General features: G+C 37.6%; 2 protein-coding genes across 4 annotated transcripts; both read right to left on the bottom strand.

Annotated features, from left to right (window-relative positions):
- Positions 1 to 1,548: 1,548 nt before the first annotated feature.
- On the bottom strand, positions 1,549 to 7,696 carry wee1 (WEE1 G2 checkpoint kinase). Its single transcript, XM_041998223.1, has 10 exons — positions 6,744 to 7,696; positions 5,894 to 6,108; positions 5,398 to 5,464; positions 4,837 to 5,009; positions 4,347 to 4,615; positions 4,138 to 4,227; positions 3,940 to 4,025; positions 3,683 to 3,853; positions 3,104 to 3,249; positions 1,549 to 2,715 (listed from the first exon to the last, which is right to left on the bottom strand). Exons 1-10 carry the CDS (start codon positions 7,230 to 7,232, stop codon positions 2,559 to 2,561), a joined length of 1,863 nt encoding a protein of 620 aa, XP_041854157.1. The 5' UTR covers positions 7,233 to 7,696; the 3' UTR covers positions 1,549 to 2,558.
- A 1,055-nt stretch (positions 7,697 to 8,751) lies between these two features.
- Positions 8,752 to 21,896, bottom strand: znf143b (zinc finger protein 143b). 3 transcript variants are annotated; one of them, XM_041997428.1, is made up of 15 exons: positions 21,577 to 21,896; positions 20,122 to 20,234; positions 19,563 to 19,751; positions 19,295 to 19,375; positions 18,880 to 19,076; positions 15,715 to 15,774; positions 15,509 to 15,625; positions 15,244 to 15,319; positions 14,561 to 14,686; positions 13,824 to 14,003; positions 13,381 to 13,608; positions 13,056 to 13,204; positions 12,698 to 12,850; positions 11,754 to 11,882; positions 8,752 to 9,094 (listed from the first exon to the last, which is right to left on the bottom strand). In XM_041997428.1, exons 2-15 carry the CDS (start codon positions 20,225 to 20,227, stop codon positions 9,011 to 9,013), a joined length of 1,875 nt encoding a protein of 624 aa, XP_041853362.1. In that variant the 5' UTR covers positions 20,228 to 20,234; positions 21,577 to 21,896; the 3' UTR covers positions 8,752 to 9,010. The 3 variants fall into 3 exon arrangements, with proteins under 3 accessions (XP_041853362.1, XP_041853360.1, XP_041853359.1); XM_041997426.1 differs by having other exon boundaries at positions 20,122 to 20,237; XM_041997425.1 differs by having other exon boundaries at positions 20,122 to 20,263.
- Between the last annotated feature and the right edge of the window lie 447 nt (positions 21,897 to 22,343).

Here is a 22,343-nt window from a genome sequence, read left to right on the forward strand (position 1 = left end):
AGCTGTGGTCCTCAAAGGCCACAACCCTGCAGGACTGCTCCAACACATCCCATTCAAACTAAAAAGCTCTTCTCAGCTTGTTTTCAAGTGCTACCCAAGAATGTTGACTCATTAATCTAATTCCGGTGTACTGCAGGAAACATCCAAAACCTGCAGGACAGTCGCCCTCAAGGACTGACTTTAGACACCCTGCTACACAAGAGTCTTTAAGAAACTAAAATGATAAATTCATTTGATATAAGACATAAATGGGAGAGAGAATGGAACAGTTACATATCAGTGGATGAAGTAGTGTGAACCCCAATCAAAATTACAAATTCAACCTCTTGGAGAACATTTGACTAGAAGACTGTAGATTTTTTTATTTCTCCAGTCAAAAAATCCCACATCTCATGCTCCTTCAGCTGATGGAGAAATTGTTGCTCACAGAAAGCCAATAATTTTCATTAACTTCAGACCTGTCCAAAAAGACAAACTTTCTGCGTACTTATTCATGTTAAACTAACGATTATATTCACTATAGAAATGATGCTGCAGTGGGAGGAACTGTTTCTATACTTAGTATATATGCAAACAATGTAAAACATTTGTTGGGATTTTTAGCACAAAGAAATGGCTTCAACCAGAAGCTCCAACTATAGAAGAGTGGTACAAAATCATGTATGATTTTTATCTTTTGTTATGGAAAGAATAACATTTTATTTGATGCTTCAAGAAGCAAAAATTTCAAATCTTGTAAAAATATAAAGTCAAGGTGCCACTATTTTATTTAACATTGATAGATGAATCAAGTCACTTTGTATAAAATTATTAGGTTTGCTTGGATTGTTTTTGTATTTTTTTTTATTCTGTTACCAGTAACAGCCCATGAATCATCCCTGGTCTGCTGTATTGTAATTTGGAAAAAAAAGGCACAGGCTGAGTAACACTGACCCCATTATACTCAATGGTATGAACCAGTTAAGGCAACTGGATAAACATAATTAAACAGTTTGGCCGCAAGACGTTGAGGAACAGAATCCTTTCCCTTTTTCATAAAGGATAGTTAAGTGTGTCCTATCCTAAAGGAGAAGCAAGGAAGCAACTTTATTAAACTTTCCTTAGTATGTGGCAAATTGAAACATTTTGACTGTTATTCAAGAGCAGTCATTTTAAATAGACTAAATAGACTATTTAACCATACCCCTAATTTCAGGATGTAGCCAAGGGGAGGAAGACATCAGTTCTGGGGCTTCAGGTCACACGTTTTGTTCTTCCTGATGTCCTGACGTTCTTCTGGCACGAGAGCATCCAACAAAACTTAAAATGTTCTGGAGACAAATTGTGTTCCTTTTAACAAATTATAATTCACTTATAAAAAAAAAAAAAAACTTTTTTGTTCAAGTATTAAAGAACTGGTAAGGCTGCTTAGTATTTCTGTTTATATAAAGTGAGGTAAACACCCAAATTCTTACCATAAACACCACAGGTCATTGGTAGGCACTTGTTATAGTAGTTTAAAAATAAGTCTCTTAAATGCAGAATAATACAAACACATTGTAGAATGGACAAATTAATGTGAATTTATTTAAAGAACAAATGTACAAAGCTTTTTCTGTTAGGGGTTACAAGAACAAATGTAGGATAATCTAAACAGTAATAAAATGAGCTTAATGAAAATGATGGCCGGCAAACAGAACAAGTTTCTAAAGAACGGGACGATGATTGTTCTAATGCTACAGGTCAGGTTTGGCAGCTCTGACTGACAGGGAAGAATCAGCGGCTGGATCAATTCTAACCTCACAGATAATGAAGCTCACTGGCTTGATAATTCAAACAGACTGGGTGATTTTTTTACAGCATGATCCATTTTCCATACAACCAGAAAATATGACAGTATTAAATGGAAAGATTGGACCTCTGCTGCTTGAAAATAAGAGCCAATGACCTCTAGAATGACCCAATCTAAGTTGACCAAGCCCTGATACACACAATAACATCAATAGCAGCAAGTTTTTCTTTTTTTTCTCTTAAAATGTGGTAAGTTCCACATGTTGCCTCCAAAGTGCTCCATTACAAACAGACAGTCAGTTCTTGGACCCTCTGGTACCCAGCATCAGGCATATGACAGGCAGTTAAGGTGCGCATGGCTACGGAGACTACATTCACACTGTAGAAGGCTTCACTGCAGCTACGACCCGCTACCAGCAGCTTCGGCTTTGTCAAGGGAAGTGCAAGGACAGAATCCGGGACTGCCTGACATCTATGAAAACTTAAGGAATGTGTTGGTGTAGAAGGTAAAGCAACTACCTTAAAGAAATGAGTTTTCCAAAGAGAAAAGCCCATCAGTCAAAGGGCTGAACTAGGCAAAAAGTCTATTGAACAAACTTCCAGTTCAGTGTAGAAACAGTCTACAGCTCTGGCCGGGCAGAAGATCCCAAAAATTGGACTGACAGGATTCTCCAAAAGAAGAAGTAAAAAAAAAAAAAAAAAAAAAAAAACCAGACCATTTCAGCTGAGCTGGTCTGCTTTAAAAGGTCCATGAGCCTTTCTGTTCAACTTCCTGTCAGAGTAAAGCCTCAGTAGATGGTAAGGCTGACGGACCGATTCATCTTCTTTCCAATGAGCCTGGAGGTTCGAGGGTTTGACTGGACTGTGGACCGGGTCAGGACCCTGTCAGTGGACAAAACCTTTTCTTCTGCTGCCGCTCGGGCCAGCTGGGCTTTCTTCAGCTCTCTGAGGAAGAAGCAAGAGAAAGATTCATTATTCAAGACTTAAACATAATCCACTGTGCTATGAAATAGCTTATTAAAAAAAAAAAAAAAAAAAAAAAAAAGAGTTCTGAAACAGCCTTCAGTACCACAATTGCAGATACCCCCTACTTATCTCAGTGGATTTCTTTGATCATTAAAGCAAAGAAGAAAAGCAAAAAGGCCCCCAAGTGAATGCAGAGGGCTTTGTATGCATGTACCAAATGATTAATGGAAAATAAAATGCCAAGTTAAACCATTTGGTGTTAGCCATAACATGGCATACTTGAGGCTTAATGTCAGCATTAGAAAACATGTAAAAACTCAAACCAAGCTGAATCAAAACCTAAGCTCAATGTTTGCACTGCACTTACTTTTGGAGCAAGGCATTCTTGAACTTCTCTGCGTTGAGCTCCACTCTGAGTTGGTCTGCGCTCATTCTGGCAGCAGTCAGAAGCACCGGGTGTTTGAGGAGGTCAGAGGCTGATGGTCGTCTGGTTGGATCTGGATGGATCATCAGCTGGAAAAACAGAAAAGAACGTGTTTAAATAAAGTAAGTAAAAGCTATCTTATCAGGATGGAAAAGTAGAAGAATAGCAAGTCATTGAATAAAAGAAAATAGAATGGAAAACAATTTAAGCTCAGAGGGAGGCAGATCAGACTATACATTTTGTCTGATCAGCCTCCCAAAACAAGATGCACTTGTATGTAAGAGGTGCCTAATAAAGTCAAAATGCCATGTTAAAAACATTCATGATAAACAAGACTAAGCTAAAAAATGTACAACGCATTGGTGGATGGCCTGAGAAAATTATTAACATGCTTTTGAAGGGAGTCAAATAATCTGAAAACAATTAATGCAGCCAGGTTCTGACAGGAAGCACGTCAAGGCCATCACAAAAACTCTGAATCTAAAACACTCAGAAATAAAGATAAGAGCTGCTGGCTATTACCTTGATCAGGCTCAGGAACTCTGGAGAAAGCACTTGTGGGATGGGAGGTAATTTGCCCCGTCTGATTTCATGCCACTTTTCTCCGTTGGAGGGTACAGGTTCGGCCCCAGAGGCGCTGACGACCGTCAGAGCCAAAGAAAAGATGTCTGCCTTGGTCAAGTTACTGTAGTCCTAAAAGAGTGACAGGATTGAAAGCTTGTTTAAAGCTCTTCTGACTGAAGTGTGAACAGTTTTTGTTTTAAAGGCAGATTACCAACCTCTTGTAGAACTTCATTGGCCAAATATCGGCTGTCACCTTCCTCAACCTGAGGATTGTTGACTGTAGTCACATGACCAAGATCACCTGACGAAGGAACAAAAACCAGACTAAGACTTTAAATTCAGAATTACATCTTACACAAAAAAAACATTAAATTACAGAAACAGTAAATTGTTAAAATGTGGGTTCTGATTACCGATTTTGTAAACAACACTCCTTGTTAGCCCATCATCCTCGTCACATTCGTCAGAGCTCGCTACAGACTTCCGTAAAATGAAGATATTGCCTGGAAAATAAATTAATTCATGAACAAAAAACATTAAAATACAACGCATCACAAAAACCGGGTGATCGTGTCTTGACATTAACAACATTAATGAGTCATTTCTATCAATAACTACTCACTGGGTTTGATGTCCATGTGCACGAGGGAAGTTGAGTGGATGTACTTGAGTCCTCGTGCGACTTGCAGCAGCAGATCTTTTAGCTCTAGCTCAGAAAAGTAACTGAGCCGCCTGTAGTTTTCTGTGATGACATCTGACAGTGTGCCACCATTGCAGTACTCGTTCTGGATAAGCATGTGGTCGTCCTCGGCCCAGGCCGAGTAGTACCGCACCACATGGGGATGCTGGCCCAGAACAGCGTGGGCGTACACCTCCCGTAAAGCATTTTGTCTGTAGAGGAAGCGACACACTGTTTTAATTAAGAAACATCTGAAGTATTTTTTTTAGAAAAGGGGGAGGGACATCGGGTACCTCAAGTCTTTATGGTACATAACTTGTTTACTGAACAAAGCCTAGCCGTTATATTACTTTTTCTATGACAAGCCAACAGTGGATACCCAACTTTACAGAGAAATATCTTTTCTGTTAAGTTCATTCAGACATGTACTTACTCATCTACTGATCCTGCCAGAGGTTTCTTTGATCTTTTAATGGCATAAATGCAGCCGTCAAGTCTTTTTACACACTTGAACACAGCACCAAATTCGCCACAGCCTATTTTCTCCAGCTCAAGAAACTCAGAGGCATAACGGGACATCATGTTGCTCTCCATCATGGTGATCCTCTGAGGGCAGACATTTACAAACTGAACATTAACATCCACTTACAACTAGCATAAACTTGTTTTCCAGTGGCTACACAAGTCCCATTTAGCATAACACAGAAACCAACCAGTTTTCTTAGTAAACAGGTTTCAGTCTATTTGCATATTAATTAACATATTGCACATATCCAGCTTCTCTGCTTTGAACTTTGAAACAAATGCTAGTGTTATGCAACATATCAGTGTTTTTTTTTTGCAACAGAATCAGTTTGCAAAAGTACATACTGTTGAAAAGGAAGTATCGTTTTCCTAAAACAACTTAAACATGAAACACATTCAAAGCATTCACTTTTCCACCTATGAATGTCCATTTATGTAGTTAATCCAAATCCCATAAATGTTTAGTTACCTTAGAGGGTGGAACAACTTCATCTTCTCCTTCACCATCACTTGCTTCCATGTCTTCTCCACAAGAGCTGAAACACAACAGTTTTGGAGTTTGGTTGTTAGGATTCTTTACAGCAGGGGGCAGCATTGAGAACTTCAGAAGCACATGGCAGAGTTCCCTTTTAACCATGTGGTCCTGGTTGCAGCCCAACCCCCTGGCCTTGGTCAACGGCTTAACTAATCTTGTTGTTTTAACAGCAGCTTTGGTCCATTTCAAAGACAGCAGATATAATTTTTCAACTCTGCCCTGCAATATATGTTGTTTTCCCCTTCTTTTTTTGTATTGAGGTATAATAAGCGAATAAAACATTGACCCCAGCTGATTTACTGCCACAGAAAATTTGAGTGGTGAAACACTCTCTTGAAGTACAAGTTATGTAGTGTAATATAGTGTAATGTGACATTTCAAGACTGAATAAACAAACTATAATTCTTGTAGGTAGAAAACAGAAACATACTCATTCCAGTGAGCTCGCTTCCTATTGTTTCTCTGTTGTGTAGCAGACTGAATGAGGAGGGAGTCAGGGGTAAAGGGGTTAAAGTTGACCAGAGGGATCTGCGGTCTCCTGCCACTGTCTGCGATTGACTTTCCTGGAGAAGCCACATTCTTGAACAGAGCAACTCTCCTGCTGGAGGATCCTGGGCCGGAGCCTCTGGCTCTGGACAGCAAACTCTATAAAGATAATGTTACATCTCTGGTAATTATTGAGGCCAGAATTGGAAAGAAGAAATTACTTCTGGTTTAAAAATTTTATTATATATATATATATATATATATATATATATATATATATATATATATATATATATATATACACACACACACACACACACAACAAGCCATTGCAATAAAATATATAATTTGCAGTTTGAAAATAGCTTTAAAAAAATAAAAGCTGTGCATATAAAGTTTAAACATAAAACTCCAGGTATTCAAAAGATCTGCCTGTCCACGTACGGTGAAAGCATTATGCAACAGGTACCGTTGTACATTAAGTGGGTCACTGGGACACTAAAAGTATCACCGGGAATTCAAAAACGTGGATAGACAGCAAGACAGACTTTTAGCTCATTTCAACGCCTGGCAAAATGCAAATCAATGATCAAATGAATCATTTTAAAATGCAAGCCTGTTCAAGTGTTTTGAAGCCTTTGGAGGAGAAAATATCCATATGTAATTAAAATGTTTCTGCAGCTGGAGCACTTAATGTAGACTGGTTTCAAGCATTCATTCGGTAAATCCAGCCATGTTTCTCCAATGAACAGATTCATATGCGTTCATTTTATCATTAACAAACAAATGCAAACCTTTGGTGTGTGTGGTGTGTCAAAAAGTCGGAGTTTTCTGAAGGTTTTGTGTGGAGGTGTGTCGGGGCAGTCTGGGATCGGAGAGCTGGATCCTTCCCCGTCGTCTTGGACGTAGCTCCGTTCCGGTGAGCCTCCGTACAGACGAGAGCCTTTCTTTGGCGACGGTGAACAGTTGGCAAAAATAACACTGCTTGGCGACCGCAGATGAGACGGTGAACCAAAACCTTCCTCATCCCACAGTTCTACATCGTCGTCACCGTCGGTCTGATTCAGGGGACTGCTGCTCCCATCCAGGCGTTTGTCGGCGTTTTCCCGTCGCACTGGCACTGGGGAATCCATTTCTGTGAAGCCAGATTCTCCCCCGGTGCTGTTATTAACATCCTCAATGGGCTCATCCTCTCCATCGCTGGATGCGAACTGTAGTTTCTGACGAATTGGTCGACTTTTTGAAGACGGGGATCCGTGTCGATGGCGACTGTAACTCGACATTTTCAGGATTTAAACCCCGGGTTCGTCGACAAGAAAAACACGCGGTTGGACCCCCAATGCAGGGGAAACAGTTGTGTTTTTCTTTAAAAGTTTTATTTACCTTTAAGAAAAGGTATGAATAAAAAAGTTTGCAAAAACTACTCTTCACGACTCAAATTAACCGAAAACCCGACTCTTAATTTCAACACGCCCATAAAGTCTGATAAATGACCACAGACTAGCTTGTACTCAGGACAGAAAACAACGTCTTGAGTTAGCTAAAACAAATACAAAAAGACCACCGTCCAGTTGAATATCAGTATCCGTCACCGTCGTCTTGAGAATTCGATGACTAAGAAACACGTCTTCCCACAATAAAACCTTGGCAATGTTTACAAAAAGTTCGAATGACTCAAGAACGGAGTTTCTTCCTATCACGCGCGTGGCATTGCGCTTCCCGCGACCGTTGATCACGTGTAACGGTGTAGCCAATCAGAAGTCGTTTTAAAATTTTGAAAGATGGGCGTTCCAGAGTAGTTTCAGGAGGAATTACGTCATGGACGACAGTGCAACAATCTGGCGCGAACGTGTGCCTTTCACAACTCTGAGTACTGGAGTCAGACAATTACATTATCTACGAGACAATGCGTCCATTATTTCGACGGCACGATCAAAGGAACCGTGATAAAAACAAGACCAAAGAGAAAAGCCGATGTTAGTCACATTATACGAGCTAAACCAATTTATATGTGGCAAAAAGCTGGATTCTTTTAAAAAAGAGAACCCACGCATAATATAAACACACACATTTTATATATATATATGTGTGTGTGTATACATTCACAGTGGTGTGAAAAAAGTTTTTGCCCCCTTCCTCCATGAATGTTTGTCACAATCTAATGTAAAACACGAGTAAACACAAAATACAGTTAATTTAATTTCTTCTTAAACATTTAAGTGTGACATGCATGCAAAAATATAAGAAATCAGGAAGGGGGCAACACCACTGTATATATACGTACACAAAGAGAGTTAAGGTCATTTTATTACTTTGTATTTTTACTGCATACAAGTAGACAACATAATTGCCTAAAGTTCATTCAGGGTCACTAAAGTATCCTTAGATTAAAAAATATATATATGTATAAATAATATGCAGATTTTCTTAATTGTTGGTCATTTTCAGTCACTAAAACTACTGTAGAGAATGTATGCTAATGTGTCAGTATTCTGTCTAACTATAGCATACCACAAGTGAAAGTTGTATTGGGCAGACAGAAGAGAGTGTGGTGGAAAACTTACTAAATGAATCATTCACTTTCACAAACTAAAACAGTCTCACATCTGGTGTTAGTGTTATACAAAAGATATTCTGCCATCCCTGCTCATCTTCTTTTTCTTTCTTGTGACTTGCCATTGCATAAACTATATTTTATTATAAAACTTCTAATGAACACCCTTCACATGTACCACTAGGCAAAGGAGGAAGTTCAACAAGAATACAGATACTTGGAGTACATAATAATCACAGCATTTTTTCTTTAATTAGAAACAGCATTAACTGTACACTGCACTGTGCATTGTGAACCATAAACATTACAACGCATTTTCTTCCCCGTCTCCCATCTTTCAGGTGAGGGACAAAATAGCATAGCAGAACTCCAGTTATCAAAATTCTATGTACACATAAAAGCTAAGTTCAGTTGTGGAAAAAAAAGGAGGAAGACACATGATTACTCCCATTAATAAAGTCCATTTAAAATGGTAATGGTCTTAAATGTCCATCATCATCCAGTCCATCAATCATCCAGTCCTGGAGACTCTCCTTGCTGTATTCTTGATGCTATTCTAATGGCTTCCTCAAGCGAAGGCTGATCACTAAGCTACAGAGAAGAAAGAAAACAAAGTGAGTAACGCAAACATTGACATTGATTAAATTAATCACTGTTAATGAATTTCTGATTAACTTATTTTGCCACTCTTTTAAAATGCAGACTGAACTACTGATGGCATTACAGAAGGCTGAATTTAATTGGATTACACTTGCATAAATACAAAAAAAAAATAGCTGTTTTTTAATTAACGTGACAAAGTGTGCAGACAGTCAAAATAGCAGTTTTCAATAACAAAATGAAGGCAGCATATCAGCCCTGAAGCTTTGATCAAATCATGATCTAAACAGCTATGTAATAGGGCAATGTTTAGCTAAACTACATTATTGAATGGGTAAATAAGTTTTTAATTCAACATATGATGTAGAGAAAATGTATGTTTATATTTTACCAGAAACTGAAGACTAAAATAAAAAAAATTTCACTTATGTCTCCCCGCTGTCGGTGATAAGCTTAGGTGCCAAGAGATGAAAGAAAAACTACAACTGTAAATGGCTACTGGAGAGCTGCAGAAGAAGGTTAGTGGTCATCATGAATTTGGATTACATGTAAACTCAGACATTAAAGGATTTACATTTAGGTTTACTTAAATCCCCAACTGAATCCACCTGACCAATCCCTTCTTAGCATGAAACCCACCTAACCAGGACACATTTAAGAATTTCAGTAAATAGTTCAGCAGGGTGGGACCTGAGAAGGGGATTACAGGGGTTTAAGTAAAATATGATCCCAAGCCTGATTTTTTTTCCATGGGGGGGGCTGGGAGGGCTATTGTGGTCTAGACGCAAACAGTACCTAAATAAATTAACCTACCTACATACGTGTTTTCATAAAATAAAATAAAAGTTTCACATATCAGACACTATGTTTCAATGAATCTACCAGCTCCATAGAATAACTTTGTCAAGATATGAACATCACAACTCTAGCAGTTTTTCAGCAGAACCAGTCTAGGGGTCTGCAGCCTGCGGCTCCAGAGCTGCAAGGGGCTCTCTGGTTCTTCCACAGTGGCTCTTAATACATGGCTAAAAATGCTAAAGAACTATTTTTTTTAAATAGATATAATAACAAACACAGCTTTTTAGCACTTTTTCAGTCAAAAATTGCATTGAATTTCCACAACATAACACTGAAAGTACCAGTAATGTATATACCTTTTATCTATTTTTATTTTCATTAGTTGGGAAACTAATTTTTTATACATAATTTTCTACAAATATCTACATCCCATAGAAGGAAGCCTATCATCTTTTTGCAAAAGTTTTGTTTTCTTTATTTTAAAACCTAGAAATAAAAATGTGGTTGTTTCAAAAATGACTAATTTCCTATAGTAGATATTTAGCATATATTTTAAGTTGTCTTTTCAAAAAGTCTCATAACATTTGTGGCTCTAAAAGAGTTATATTTAGCTGGGCTGAGGGCAAAATGGCTCCTTAGACTGTAAAGGTTACAGACCCTTGTCTGGACTCCCCCCTATGTATCTTATATCTATACAGATAAAATTATAAAAGTAATATGCAAATAATAATAATGATAATAACAGAATATGAACACCTTAGTTCAAGAGTGAAAAAGCAAGTAAAAACAAAAATACCATTTGAAAACAAATATAATACAAAAGCACTAACTGAGTTGGGTTTTAATGTTTCATACCCAGACTGGTAGCTGGTAGTTGAAGGCTCTGCCACCCACTCTGAGCTTGAAATTTTTAGGGACCCACTTTCTGAGAGCAAAAACTTCTGGTGGGATTTTAGGACACAATAAGGTCTTTAGAGTTTGATAAACTCATACCTAACTGATAAGGAGGACCTTAAAGTGTATAATAAAATGTACTGGGAGCCAAGAAAATCTAGCACTATACTAGTCAGTGGTCTGGCTGGAGCATTTTGGATGAACTGAAAGACTTCAAAGGAGTTCTTTGAACACCCAGATAAAAATCACATTGCAGTCATTTAGTCTGATGTGAGTGTGAGGACTAGTTTCTCTGTGCCATATTGGGACATCTTCCTAAGTTTGGTGATGTTTCACAGATGGATAAAGACTGCTGCAAGGTTCTTTGCTTTACTACTGGAAGTCGCGGTAATGCCATTCAGCTTTAGTATGCATTTGGACAGTAACTCTGTAGGCTTTGACAGCCAAAAACAATGACCTCAGTTTTGCTTGGGTTCAAAAGTAGAAAATTACAGATCATCCAAGCCCCTATAGCTCAAAGACAAGCTTTAACTTTAGTAGCACGTGCTTCGTGACGTTTCATTTATAAAAATGTGAAACATTAATATAAGTAGTAAAAATGTATGCCGTGTTTCCTCTTATTTTCTAAAGGATTTATATAGTGTGAGAGAAGAACTGATCCTGAAACACATGGTACAGAACAATTAACCCCGGCACGTGTTAAAGAAACACTACATATAAACTGGAATCTGTCAAATAGATGAGACCTGAACCAGTCCAGAGCAACAACCTTTATCCTGCCAGTACGTTCAAGTCTTTTAAAAAAGATGTTGTAGGTAAACTGATAAGTTTGTGTTCCTGCTATTTCACCACTTTACAAACACAGATGTTTCCAGTCATCTTCCTTACAAACAACGAGCTGATTCAAAGATAAGAATCACACACTAGTTAATACCTGGTATGGTTTTGGTCTACTAACCTGCACAGCAATGTGAGTCCCATTAGAGGTGGCCAATAACGTGACAGGATGAATATCTTCCTGCTCTTGGGTGTAGTTTGCCTCCTCCACAGTTTGGAATGAGGCCATATCAGGTGTCATAATGGCCACCTGAGGATAACAGAAATATAGTTAACCAGTTAAATGAAGCCAATAATAGAACATATTCCATGTTTGAGAAGAGCTATAGCAAACTGTATATAAAAGATGGCTGCAGGCTTGTGGTGTGAAAACAAGAAACTAATGTCAACATGTCTTAAAGCAACTTAGTACCCACTTCTCTGACCACTTCTCTAAATTTAATTCATCACTTCAGTACATTGTTTCCTTTACAAATTTATGATTCAAATTGTGGATTTCTACCTTTTTTTCCCATCTGTTCATGGACATGAAAGGCAGGTTATGCTTTGTGGCAAGGCTAAACTGATGAGCTTCTACCATATAGACTGCCTAGGCTCTGTTTCTTGGTTTGATAATCCACTTGTTGGTCCTTTTTTTAGTTTCTAAACAGCAAAATGAATAACTGGTTATTTTAAAATAGGAGCAAACAGGCTGCTGCGTGGTGTCACAATTACAATAGTAGGTGCTTATTTCAAATACCATCTTAGTAAAAGACTAAGACAATCAAGTGACACCATCAGTGTTGAATCACAAATCAAGTAACCACGTTCAAAGCAATAATTGATGTTCACCAAAAAACTGGCTGCAACTAATGAAAAACTGAAGGTTGAACAAACTGCAGAGAAACAGAAAAGCACATGAAGACGGTTTTGTGGTGTGACTAATTATCCAGATTGTGTCTTAAGTTACAGTCTGGTCTCATCTTTCTTTCCTAAGTTTGATTAACAAAAAAGAAAAAAAAGTATTCAACATCGTCCTAGAAATGGCTTTTGTGCAGACTACTGAGAGCTACAACAATTCTTTACCTGTTCATCTGAGCAGTCTGTTGCTACCATGGTAACTGAGTGAGCACCTTGCGTTGCCAGTTCATGGGCAGGGATGGTTATGGTTGTTCCTTCTTGTGTTACCATGGTGATTGTGCCACCCATTGCTTGTAAGTCTGCTTCAGAGATACTGACCTGATATGAAACAGTATGTAGGGGAGAATGTTAATCATTCAAAACAGCAATTAAATTGAGGGCAATACTCATAAAAACAAAATAATATGTTGTGTATCTATATGCTTCACAAGGATTAGTGGGCTGGATTTAGTAGGTCTGTAGGGTCATGAGTAAACATGATAATTTTGTGATGCACGTAAGCATTTTTGCTATTATCTGTTACCTGTTGTTGTGTTCCATCCTCCTGAGTTACCAAGGCAACATGCTGCTGAGCGACCATGTCAGAGGTCTCTGTAGGAACCTGCTCTGAGCCAGAGTCATCTGCTTCAACCCCAGTCGATGTGTAACTCACATTTGGATCATCAATTGCATCTGAAAAATTAAATAAAATATTATCAATTAGATAATGATTCATCATTTTTTATTATAAATATTGCTGGTGCTTCAAATGGAAGTTTAATCAAAGCTCATACATGTCACATCGTTTGTCATAAAAAGAAAAAAAAACAAACATATTTTAAGGATCTATTTATCTCATCAACACTGACCTGTTGGGGGTTCAAAATAAGCCTCCTGTTCCTCCTCAATGGGCTCTGTGTCGTTGTGTGCTGTGCGTTTGTGCATGGCGAGTGTTGAAATCTGCTTGTAGGTTTTCCCGCAGTGGTTGCAGTTGTAAGGTTTGCAGGGTGTATGGACAACATGGTGTTTATAAAGGCTGGAGTATTCTGTGAAGCGCTTTTCACATCCAGGCACTGTGCATACGTATGGTTTTTCTCCTAGAAAGACACAAAATCAATCAGAATTTTGCTTATCTACTAAAAGTATAAAAAGCTATTGTACTCTTTTTTCAGTGTGTACAGGAGATTGAGAATTACTATTTGCAGCACACAGGGTTAAACTGGAGAGCACTTCATGGACACCAAACTGCAGAGGTCTGAGTCATCAGAGTTAGCTTGTAGAAACAAAAACAATGACCTGTAAAGGCACGCACCAGTGTGAATCCTCATATGGTTCTTGTAATTCGTGGCACTAGCGAATGACCGTCCACAGCTAGGCTCAGAGCAGTAATATGGCCGCTCTCCAGTGTGTGTTCGGATGTGAACTTTGCGGATGTTAGAGGTGGTAAATGACCTGCCACAGCCTTCAACTGGGCATTTAAAAGGCTTTTCTCCTGCAAAAGAAGAACATCAGATGCAATTCATTTTATTTATTTATTTTTTTGCAGTTATACATCTATGTATTCTGCCAAAACATCCCAAACTCGCATAATAGAAAATCTCAAGTGCTAAATTAGGTTTACTAGTTTTATTGCACAATACTGAATGTTTTTATTCAATACAAATTTGTATTTCATTTCAAATATAAACAGCTGCAACGTGGCATGCTGCTCGTGATGACCATGTCTCTACCCTCTGGCACTTTGATAGCTTTTGAAAACACACCCCTCATCTTGTTCAGCCAATTCTGCTGCTTCAACACACTCTGTTTCGTTTTAAAAGCCAGTGGTTTGTGACTTGGGACTGTTAGGTTCGACCAAAAGGTCATCCTTTCAACATCACACACTCTTAAAAAAGGATCTTTTGTATAAAATCAAAAGCCTTGAGGCCAGATTTCAGTCTGGTGGTAAACTGTAGTCAGCTCCTGTTCCAGACACACTATAACACAGTTTAAAGTTTACTGTGTGCTGCAACAAGGAAACTGCGGGTCAGGGTGGGTGTAGTTGGGTACCTGTGTGAGTCCTTGTGTGCTTTTGAAGGTCTCCAGAGGTTTTAAAGGACTTGCAGCAGTTCATTTCCTGACATCTGTATGGCTTCTCTCCCGTGTGTGTACGTGAATGACTCTTCAGTCCATACCCTGAAATGCCAGATCACTGAATTTTTAAAGTCACTGCAATTTTACTTCCATAGCTAATATGACATTTTAGGGCTGGGCAATATAGCGAGATTTTCAAATAAATCAAGACTTTTTATATGCGATATAGAATAAGGGAATGTAATGTATGTAATGAGGGAATATCGTTTATATTCTAATAGCTTGTTTAGAGTAAAAACTATTTTCTTTTTGTATTTTTCACAACATTTTTTTTTGTTATGTTATTGAAAATTATTTTTCATTCATTTTGTTTTAAGAGCATTTAATTTATTATACAACTATTTTAATTTCATTCAACTGTTTTTATGCACATGTGCTGCTGATCCTTAATAAAAGTTTAGCACCCAAGGCTGTAAATTAGAACTGACTCTTTGGTTACGTGACAAAAAAAAATCTATATATATATATATATATGAAATTTGGTAGATATTACCCAGCCCTATGACATGTAGCTTCTCTATGATCATTATAATGACAAACATTAATGTGGGAAGATTCAAAATCATGAATGCAAGTCAAATAAAATGATCAATAACTACCTGTTGCAAACTTTTTCCCACAGTTACGATAATCACAAGCATAGGGTTTGTCTCCAGTGTGTGAGCGCTCATGAACCTGTTACACACAAAACTGTTTACCATTATGGCAGAAAAAACATAACTGCTGCTGGCAACATCAAAGCAATATGTTGTGGGGAAACCATCTTCAGACAATTCAAGAGGATCTACAAAGCATAAACCTTTATTTATGTAGTTCTTCATCCTAATTAGCACACACTGACACATCCATAACCCCCACACTTACCTTGAGGTGATGGGCAGTGGTGTAGAGCTTCCCACAGCCTTCATATTCACAGCGGAAAGACTTTTCTCCCACGTTTGACACTCTTGCTGGCCTGTTGTCTTGACCCTGTAACACAATCTAAGAGATAAAGGTAGAATTTAGCTTGAATGTTGAAACCCAGGTGAAAATTTAATATATAAAATTAAATTAAAAAACAAAGTTGGTACCCGCATGTGGACACCATTGTCTGCTTCCACTCTGCCAAAGGAGCTTTCTACATTTTCCACCTAAGAAGAAAAAAAAAAAACATTTTTTATAATCAGCTGGACTAATGGAAAATTCCTAACCAACAGAAATGTACTTCAGTGTTATTGTTACTGCCCTTATTGACGGACATCATCTCTTTCTAAAACATACAGTTGACATAAAACATAACATCGATGGTACAAAAAAGAAAAGAAAAACAAAAGAAAAGGTGAATCCACCAGCTGTAGGACTTTTGCTATATCTTTTTTTTTTATATAAAGTCTCCAAATTGTTTTCAAATATCTTCACACAAACTCCATTTATTTTTTAACTTACGTTACTTTCTCCTGACATACACTGAACCATACATTTGATCCAAGCTCCTTTTGTAGGTGCCACAACTTTTTCTCAATTCAGAGCTGTTACTTTGCGTTTGCCCACAACATAGCAAAATATATAAATGAATACTCTGTAATTCTGAGGTTAGTGTCTGGTGAAAACAAATAGAAAAATTTGGGGTCCACTGGAACTCTTACTAACAGAAACTTTTTATCTTGTCACACTCCTAAATACAATGCATATATTTACCTTTTGCTTCATTGCATCTAAAACATGTGTCATGCATTTCCTCTTAGTATCTACTGAGTTAGACAGGTTATGTAGGTCCACATTAACTGCTTGTATTGGAGTAATTTTAAGCTAGTGTATGCTGTTTTGGATTGAGGCTCTTTACAAGATATGATCCAATCATCATTTGAAATAGCCATTTTTAGTTCTGCCCTCCATGTGTCTAGTTCATTTGCTGATGTCAAACTTGATGTCAGATAGTTGTAAATTGATTAAAATCAACCTCCACTATTAATTTTTTTTAGTGAGGTTTCTTCCAAAGGTGTAAATATAGGAACTACTGGTTATTTATGTAGCACAGAGGAAATAGAACCTGTGGGTATTTTAAAATGTATTTATGGGATATTACATTTCTGAGATATTTCCTCAAAAGACATTAAAAAATCCTCCTTATACAAGTCTGATATATTGTACGTATCTCCTTTTCCCATAGTTTGAACATTCAGCTTGCCTGGTTTACGTGAGTCATTACCCCAAATTGGACTAAACTCTGACAGTGGGTTTAATATTTTCATGTTTCTTTAGCGCATGCCATATTGTAATCATATTCCATATAATAAGATAATCTGCATTCTTTTCAATTTATTTTAAATCAGCTGGGTATAAATATAAATGGTAGAGGTATCTGAGCATATCGTACTTCTAAGTCTAACCATGATCTTCTATTGTCATCAGAAAAATAAAATCTAAAGGTGTTCAGCTGTACTGCAAGAAAATACCAACAGAGACACGTCAACCCAAGTCAAAAAAGTGCTGTTTTATTGTCTTTATTACAGACTGTAATTCCCTGTATTACGGTACCCCCTCCAGCCTACAGAGAATGCGAAGAAACGCCACTGACGCACAGAATTGTTTTTTTTTTTTTTTTTGTTTCTTCATGGGGCAGTGCAGTGAATACGTGGGAATAACACATCCCAGAGAACAGTGGACTTCTGCAGAAACTTTTTTAGGAGATGAGCGTCTGGCTGACTGTGGTATATCAGCAGCATGTGACCAGGGGTAAAGGTGGCTGCATTTACAACGTGTCAGCTATGAACAGGATGAGAGAGGAGGTGAGGTGGTTGCCTATACCTAAGAATTCCTGTAGGATATATTAACTTATCAGAAATGAATCCCCACAGATGAACAGATAATCTTGTTTCAGAATCAAAATATCAGAACAATAAATGTTTAGTTAAGATATAAATTATTAGTATGATGGTGTAGTTGCAGCTGACAGTTTGTAGACTCGCAGGTTTTAATCCATCTCTTTATAAAATGGCTGCATGCAGGAACATTTAAATGATAGTAGTTTTTTCATTCACTAGGTAAACACAGACATCTGAGACTGAAACAAGTGGCAATGCATGTAAACCTGAACTTCATTCATTGTTCAGCAGATGATCTAAGATGAATGATCTAAGTTATTAATAATTAGTGTTTTTGCATAGTAACAACTCTTCACCTCTCTTCTGAGCTTATTGTAGTAAGGACGTGTTTCAGACATGGAAAGGAAACAGTAGCCGGGAGTCCCTGTAATGGTGTAGAAAGCCATGGTGAGGTCACGTGTGCATTCTCTATTTGCCAAAATTTTACTAAGGAGTTTTGTACTTGTATTCATTAGGTTGGTCGGACACATATTCTCACGTTAAGTGTTAGTTTTTCCAAGCCTTGGACGCAGGATAATCAGAGTCTCTCATAGAATCAAGTAGTTGGCCACTGCAAAAAGATCTGAGATACATCTCGTGTAGCGGCATTACAAGTTTGTCTTTGAAGCGTTTATATATGTCAATTTTAAGACCACATGGTCCTGCTGCAATTTCTGCCTTTATAGCACCTATAACTGTATATATTTCAGATGTACTTAACTTTTCTTCTAACATATTTCTATTTTCCTCAGAAAGTTTTGGAATATTAAGTTGATCTAAGAATTTGGTGTCAGCATCAATATTATAATTGTTCTCCACTTTATAGAGCCTTTCATAGAAGTTGCTGAATGTGCTATATTTATTTCCACTAGGTCAATAATGATGTTTCTCTTTGCAGCCTCAATGCTTGTAACTTTCCTCTCTGTTTGCTGTTGTTTAATAGACCATGCAAAGAGACTGTCAGGTTTTTGCCCTTGATAATAATTTTGTCTGAGTCTCATTAAATTTGCAGCAGCCTTCTTGGCTGTTATCTCATTATATTAAATTCTTAATAATAGTAGTGCTTTATGTCATTTACATCTACATGTTTATCTGGTAATCATCAGTACAGCATGAGATATATCTACGCAATAGATAAAAATCTGTCTTTTCCATATTGTGAAATTATTCACATTGTTTTTAAAAAGGGTGAGCGATGGCAATTACATGATTTCATTCAAAAGAAATGATTTAGTTAAAAAGAAAGCTGGACTTTCTATAAGACAGGAAATTTCAATTCACATTAAATTTACAGATGTAAAGGAATAGATATATCAGACTAAACAGAGATTTTAAAAAAACATGACAATTAAACAAAACTGAAGCAATGTCAATACAAAAGATTAGATTTACCTTGGTGCCGTACTGTTCCAGCACGCTAATGGTTTCTGGGTCGATGGCCGTTGCCTCAGCCTGCAGGTCAGCGATGGTGCCATCAGCCTGGATGGCCAGGATGGTGTTGGACTGAGGCATGTGCACTGTGTGCTGGATGTAGGCAGTACTACCATCCTCCAATTGGACCTCTTGCAAGCCACTTTGGTCATACGTATCTGCAGAAACATAAGGAGGGACAAAAGATAAATAAATAACAATATCTATCTATCTATCTATCTATCTATCTATCTATCTATCTATCTATCTATCTATCTACATGGCTTGAGTTCAAAACCTCCAAATTAGATCACAGTTCTAGATCTATACTATTTCTCTGAGTAAGTTTATCACATTTTTATTCCTATGACCTAAGTAAAATCAAAATTCATTTTACCTTTTGGTGTGTGAATATATGCAGTAGTTCCATCTTCTAACTGTACAGCCTGCCCATCTTCAAGCTGTAAACTGTCCCCTCCTATAACATATATTTAAAGGTCACTTCTAACTCTCAAACAGTGTGCCCTTGCAGTCTTATTGGAAGATTGGTTAAATTAAACAACTTCTTTGAACAAAATACAAAGGATAAACCATCAAGTTTCCAATGGTATTTATACAAAGTTTTTATTTTCTAGCAATCAATATATGCCAGGTTTATCTTGTACCTGCTTTAGGCATGGACACATGCTGCACGTAGGCAGCAGAGCCATCCTCCAGCTGGATCACCTGACCATCCATGATCTGCCCATCTGAAAAGGAAGCTTTGGAGTCATGTTGGATATACGCTGTGGAACCATCTGCAAGTGTAACGGCCTGCAGGCTCACTGTGTCCATGCTCTCCATCTGATCACCATCTGAGAAAATATTTGATGAAGACAACACTTTAGCTGTATGCTTAATGGGTAAGAAGATCATGTTGTACTGTATGCAGGATCATTATGTTATTTCCCCAACTTTCTCAAAGTGAAATGAAAGAATAAAATTAATTTAGATTTTTGATTTCTATGTAGACACAGTGCGTCTTTTTATTTAAAACACTTGTTTCTGAAGATTTTTAAATCCAAGTCATCCTCTTTTGTGAAATAACGGCCCTCCAGTTGACCTTACCCATCTTATTTTTCTATCCATCAAAACAATTGATAAAAGCTTATACTTAACATTATTCAACAAAAGTTATCAGTAATACGTGTTATGACAATAAATAAATTGAGTGTGGAAGCTCACCTGCCACCGTCACTGCTTCTGTCAGACACAGTGTAACAGGCTGTCCGTCTGCATCGTGAAACTCTGACATTCCCTGGGAGTCCCGGTTTAACTGAGCCAAGAGCATGCTTTAGCTGCTGGAGAGACAGATATGCTTTAGCTGCTGGAGAGACAGATAAAGGAGATGTAAACTTGTGCTAAAATCCACAGGTCAGCAAACACACACCTGCAATAGCATTGTAAATCAACTTTGCAAACGTTTAACTTACTTTTGACCCTGTTCATCCCAAATATAAAATTTTATTTTATCATGTTCTATTAATAGTATTGTTCTTTGAAGCATATTGATTGATTGGTGTGCTTTACTTTGAGCAGACAAAACAAAAGTATATATAATTTTATAACCTAGATGCTTTGCTTCTTTTATCAAATATATAATAAATAGTGCAGATATGAACATGCAACTGAAACACATTGATAACGCCAGCATTTTAGCTATTTTCTTGTCTATATAATAATAATGGTAATAATAATAATAATAAATTGTTTATCAAATCTGTCAATCTATTTCGGAAAAAGTACCCTCTTAAAGGGTCTTATTCTCCAAGACATGACAGACTGGTGTTACACATTTTATATTAAATCATAACAATGAGGTCAAATTTAAGCTCTAAAGCCTGAAGAAACCTGGGTCTTACTTAGTCATTTGACCAATTAAATGTGTTGCCTCTTTTTATTACATCAACATTTGTGAATATTTAAGCGCTGAGCGATACTTTATTTTCACATGTTGTTACTGTCCATTAGCTGAATCTTTTAAACGTATGCCTTTGGCAGCTCATCAGTTTTTGGCGGTTGTCATTTTGAAAATTGTATTTATTGGCTTGCTAGCTACCTGAACAGCAACTATGATTTGCAAAATTTCCCATTCAGCAACATTCTTAGCATACATGTGCTGAACTTGGTCTAATGTAACACAACCACTCGTGTTAGCATATTAACCACCTAATGTTCAGACGTCGACCCTACAACCGCATGAACGACTTTTCTCAGCACAGTAGACAGCTAGCCACTATGCTAATAGCACTGCTAACTACGACAAGTAGTGCCGTCACGACTTTTTAACGCTTGAGACCAAACTGTTTCTTAAAGTTTAAGGTTAACAATGCTTCAGTAAACTGTTACTGTCATGGGGCGACTTAGCAAACACTAAATGTCAGCTAAAGGCTAACAAGCTATATCCATGAAGCTCCTAGCCAATTTCGCCTAACTAGCAACGAAACAAGAACGAGGAATCCATGAGCTAATTAATGATATCATAAGCATTTTGGCTCGGAGGATATGTTTTATTTTTTTCCATTTAACAGCATTTTCTAGTCTCCAACTGAATCCCAGCCGCAGCCTGTCACTCCCACTCACAACAGAGATGGCTGTGGGAATAATGCACACTGGGTAAAAACCAATTTATATACTAACCTCCGAAAAATTTCCAACAATTCCTCCTGTTCGACCACCATGCAACAGTGCAGGAAACGATCAGTAACGTCGACACACCAGGAACATGTATGACAGCACAATCTGCTCCATGCGGTCCCGCCTATTATTTAATGGTGAAAAACTACTGGTTAAAGCATCATTAACCTCGCTCCCATTGGTTAAGTTGTGTGTCCATCATGTCCTTTTGCGCGTGTATGGGTGTTATTCAGCTTCCTGGGCCCCTGGCAGACGCCATTCTGCGTCGGTTTTCGTATTGTCTCTGGCTTTTGACCGTAAATGCGCTGCGTCGTGATGTAAAATAAATATTTACGCTTCAAAGTAAATCAACGGCCAATCAACAGTGTGTGTTTAAAGTCACCATGCACCAAAAGATGCGGCCACAATGCTTCTGTAGCATCATAAACAGCGAAGTCAGGGGAGGTTTTTCGGCATCCATGTTGAAAACAAGGTTGTGTGGGAAAAAAAGGGGGAATGTGGGCAATGCAGTGAAAAGGGCTCGGCGTAACGTCAAGCTGACGTTTGACTGTATGCATTTGCTAAAGCACATCTGATAATCTCTGGGTGTTTATCTGTCGATGAAAACAGATTTATTATAAATATCAAGGACGTATAGACAGACAAATACTTATGCCAAATACTAATTGTAGTTGTAAATGCTGAATATAAACCAGAGCTTATTATAGCAGTAAAATGAATTTATTTTTGTATTGTGACAGGTTGGTAGCATGTGGTGCATATATATATAT

This window comes from Melanotaenia boesemani, chromosome 10, assembly GCF_017639745.1.
Source record: "Melanotaenia boesemani isolate fMelBoe1 chromosome 10, fMelBoe1.pri, whole genome shotgun sequence".
Classification (NCBI taxonomy): domain Eukaryota; kingdom Metazoa; phylum Chordata; class Actinopteri; order Atheriniformes; family Melanotaeniidae; genus Melanotaenia; species Melanotaenia boesemani.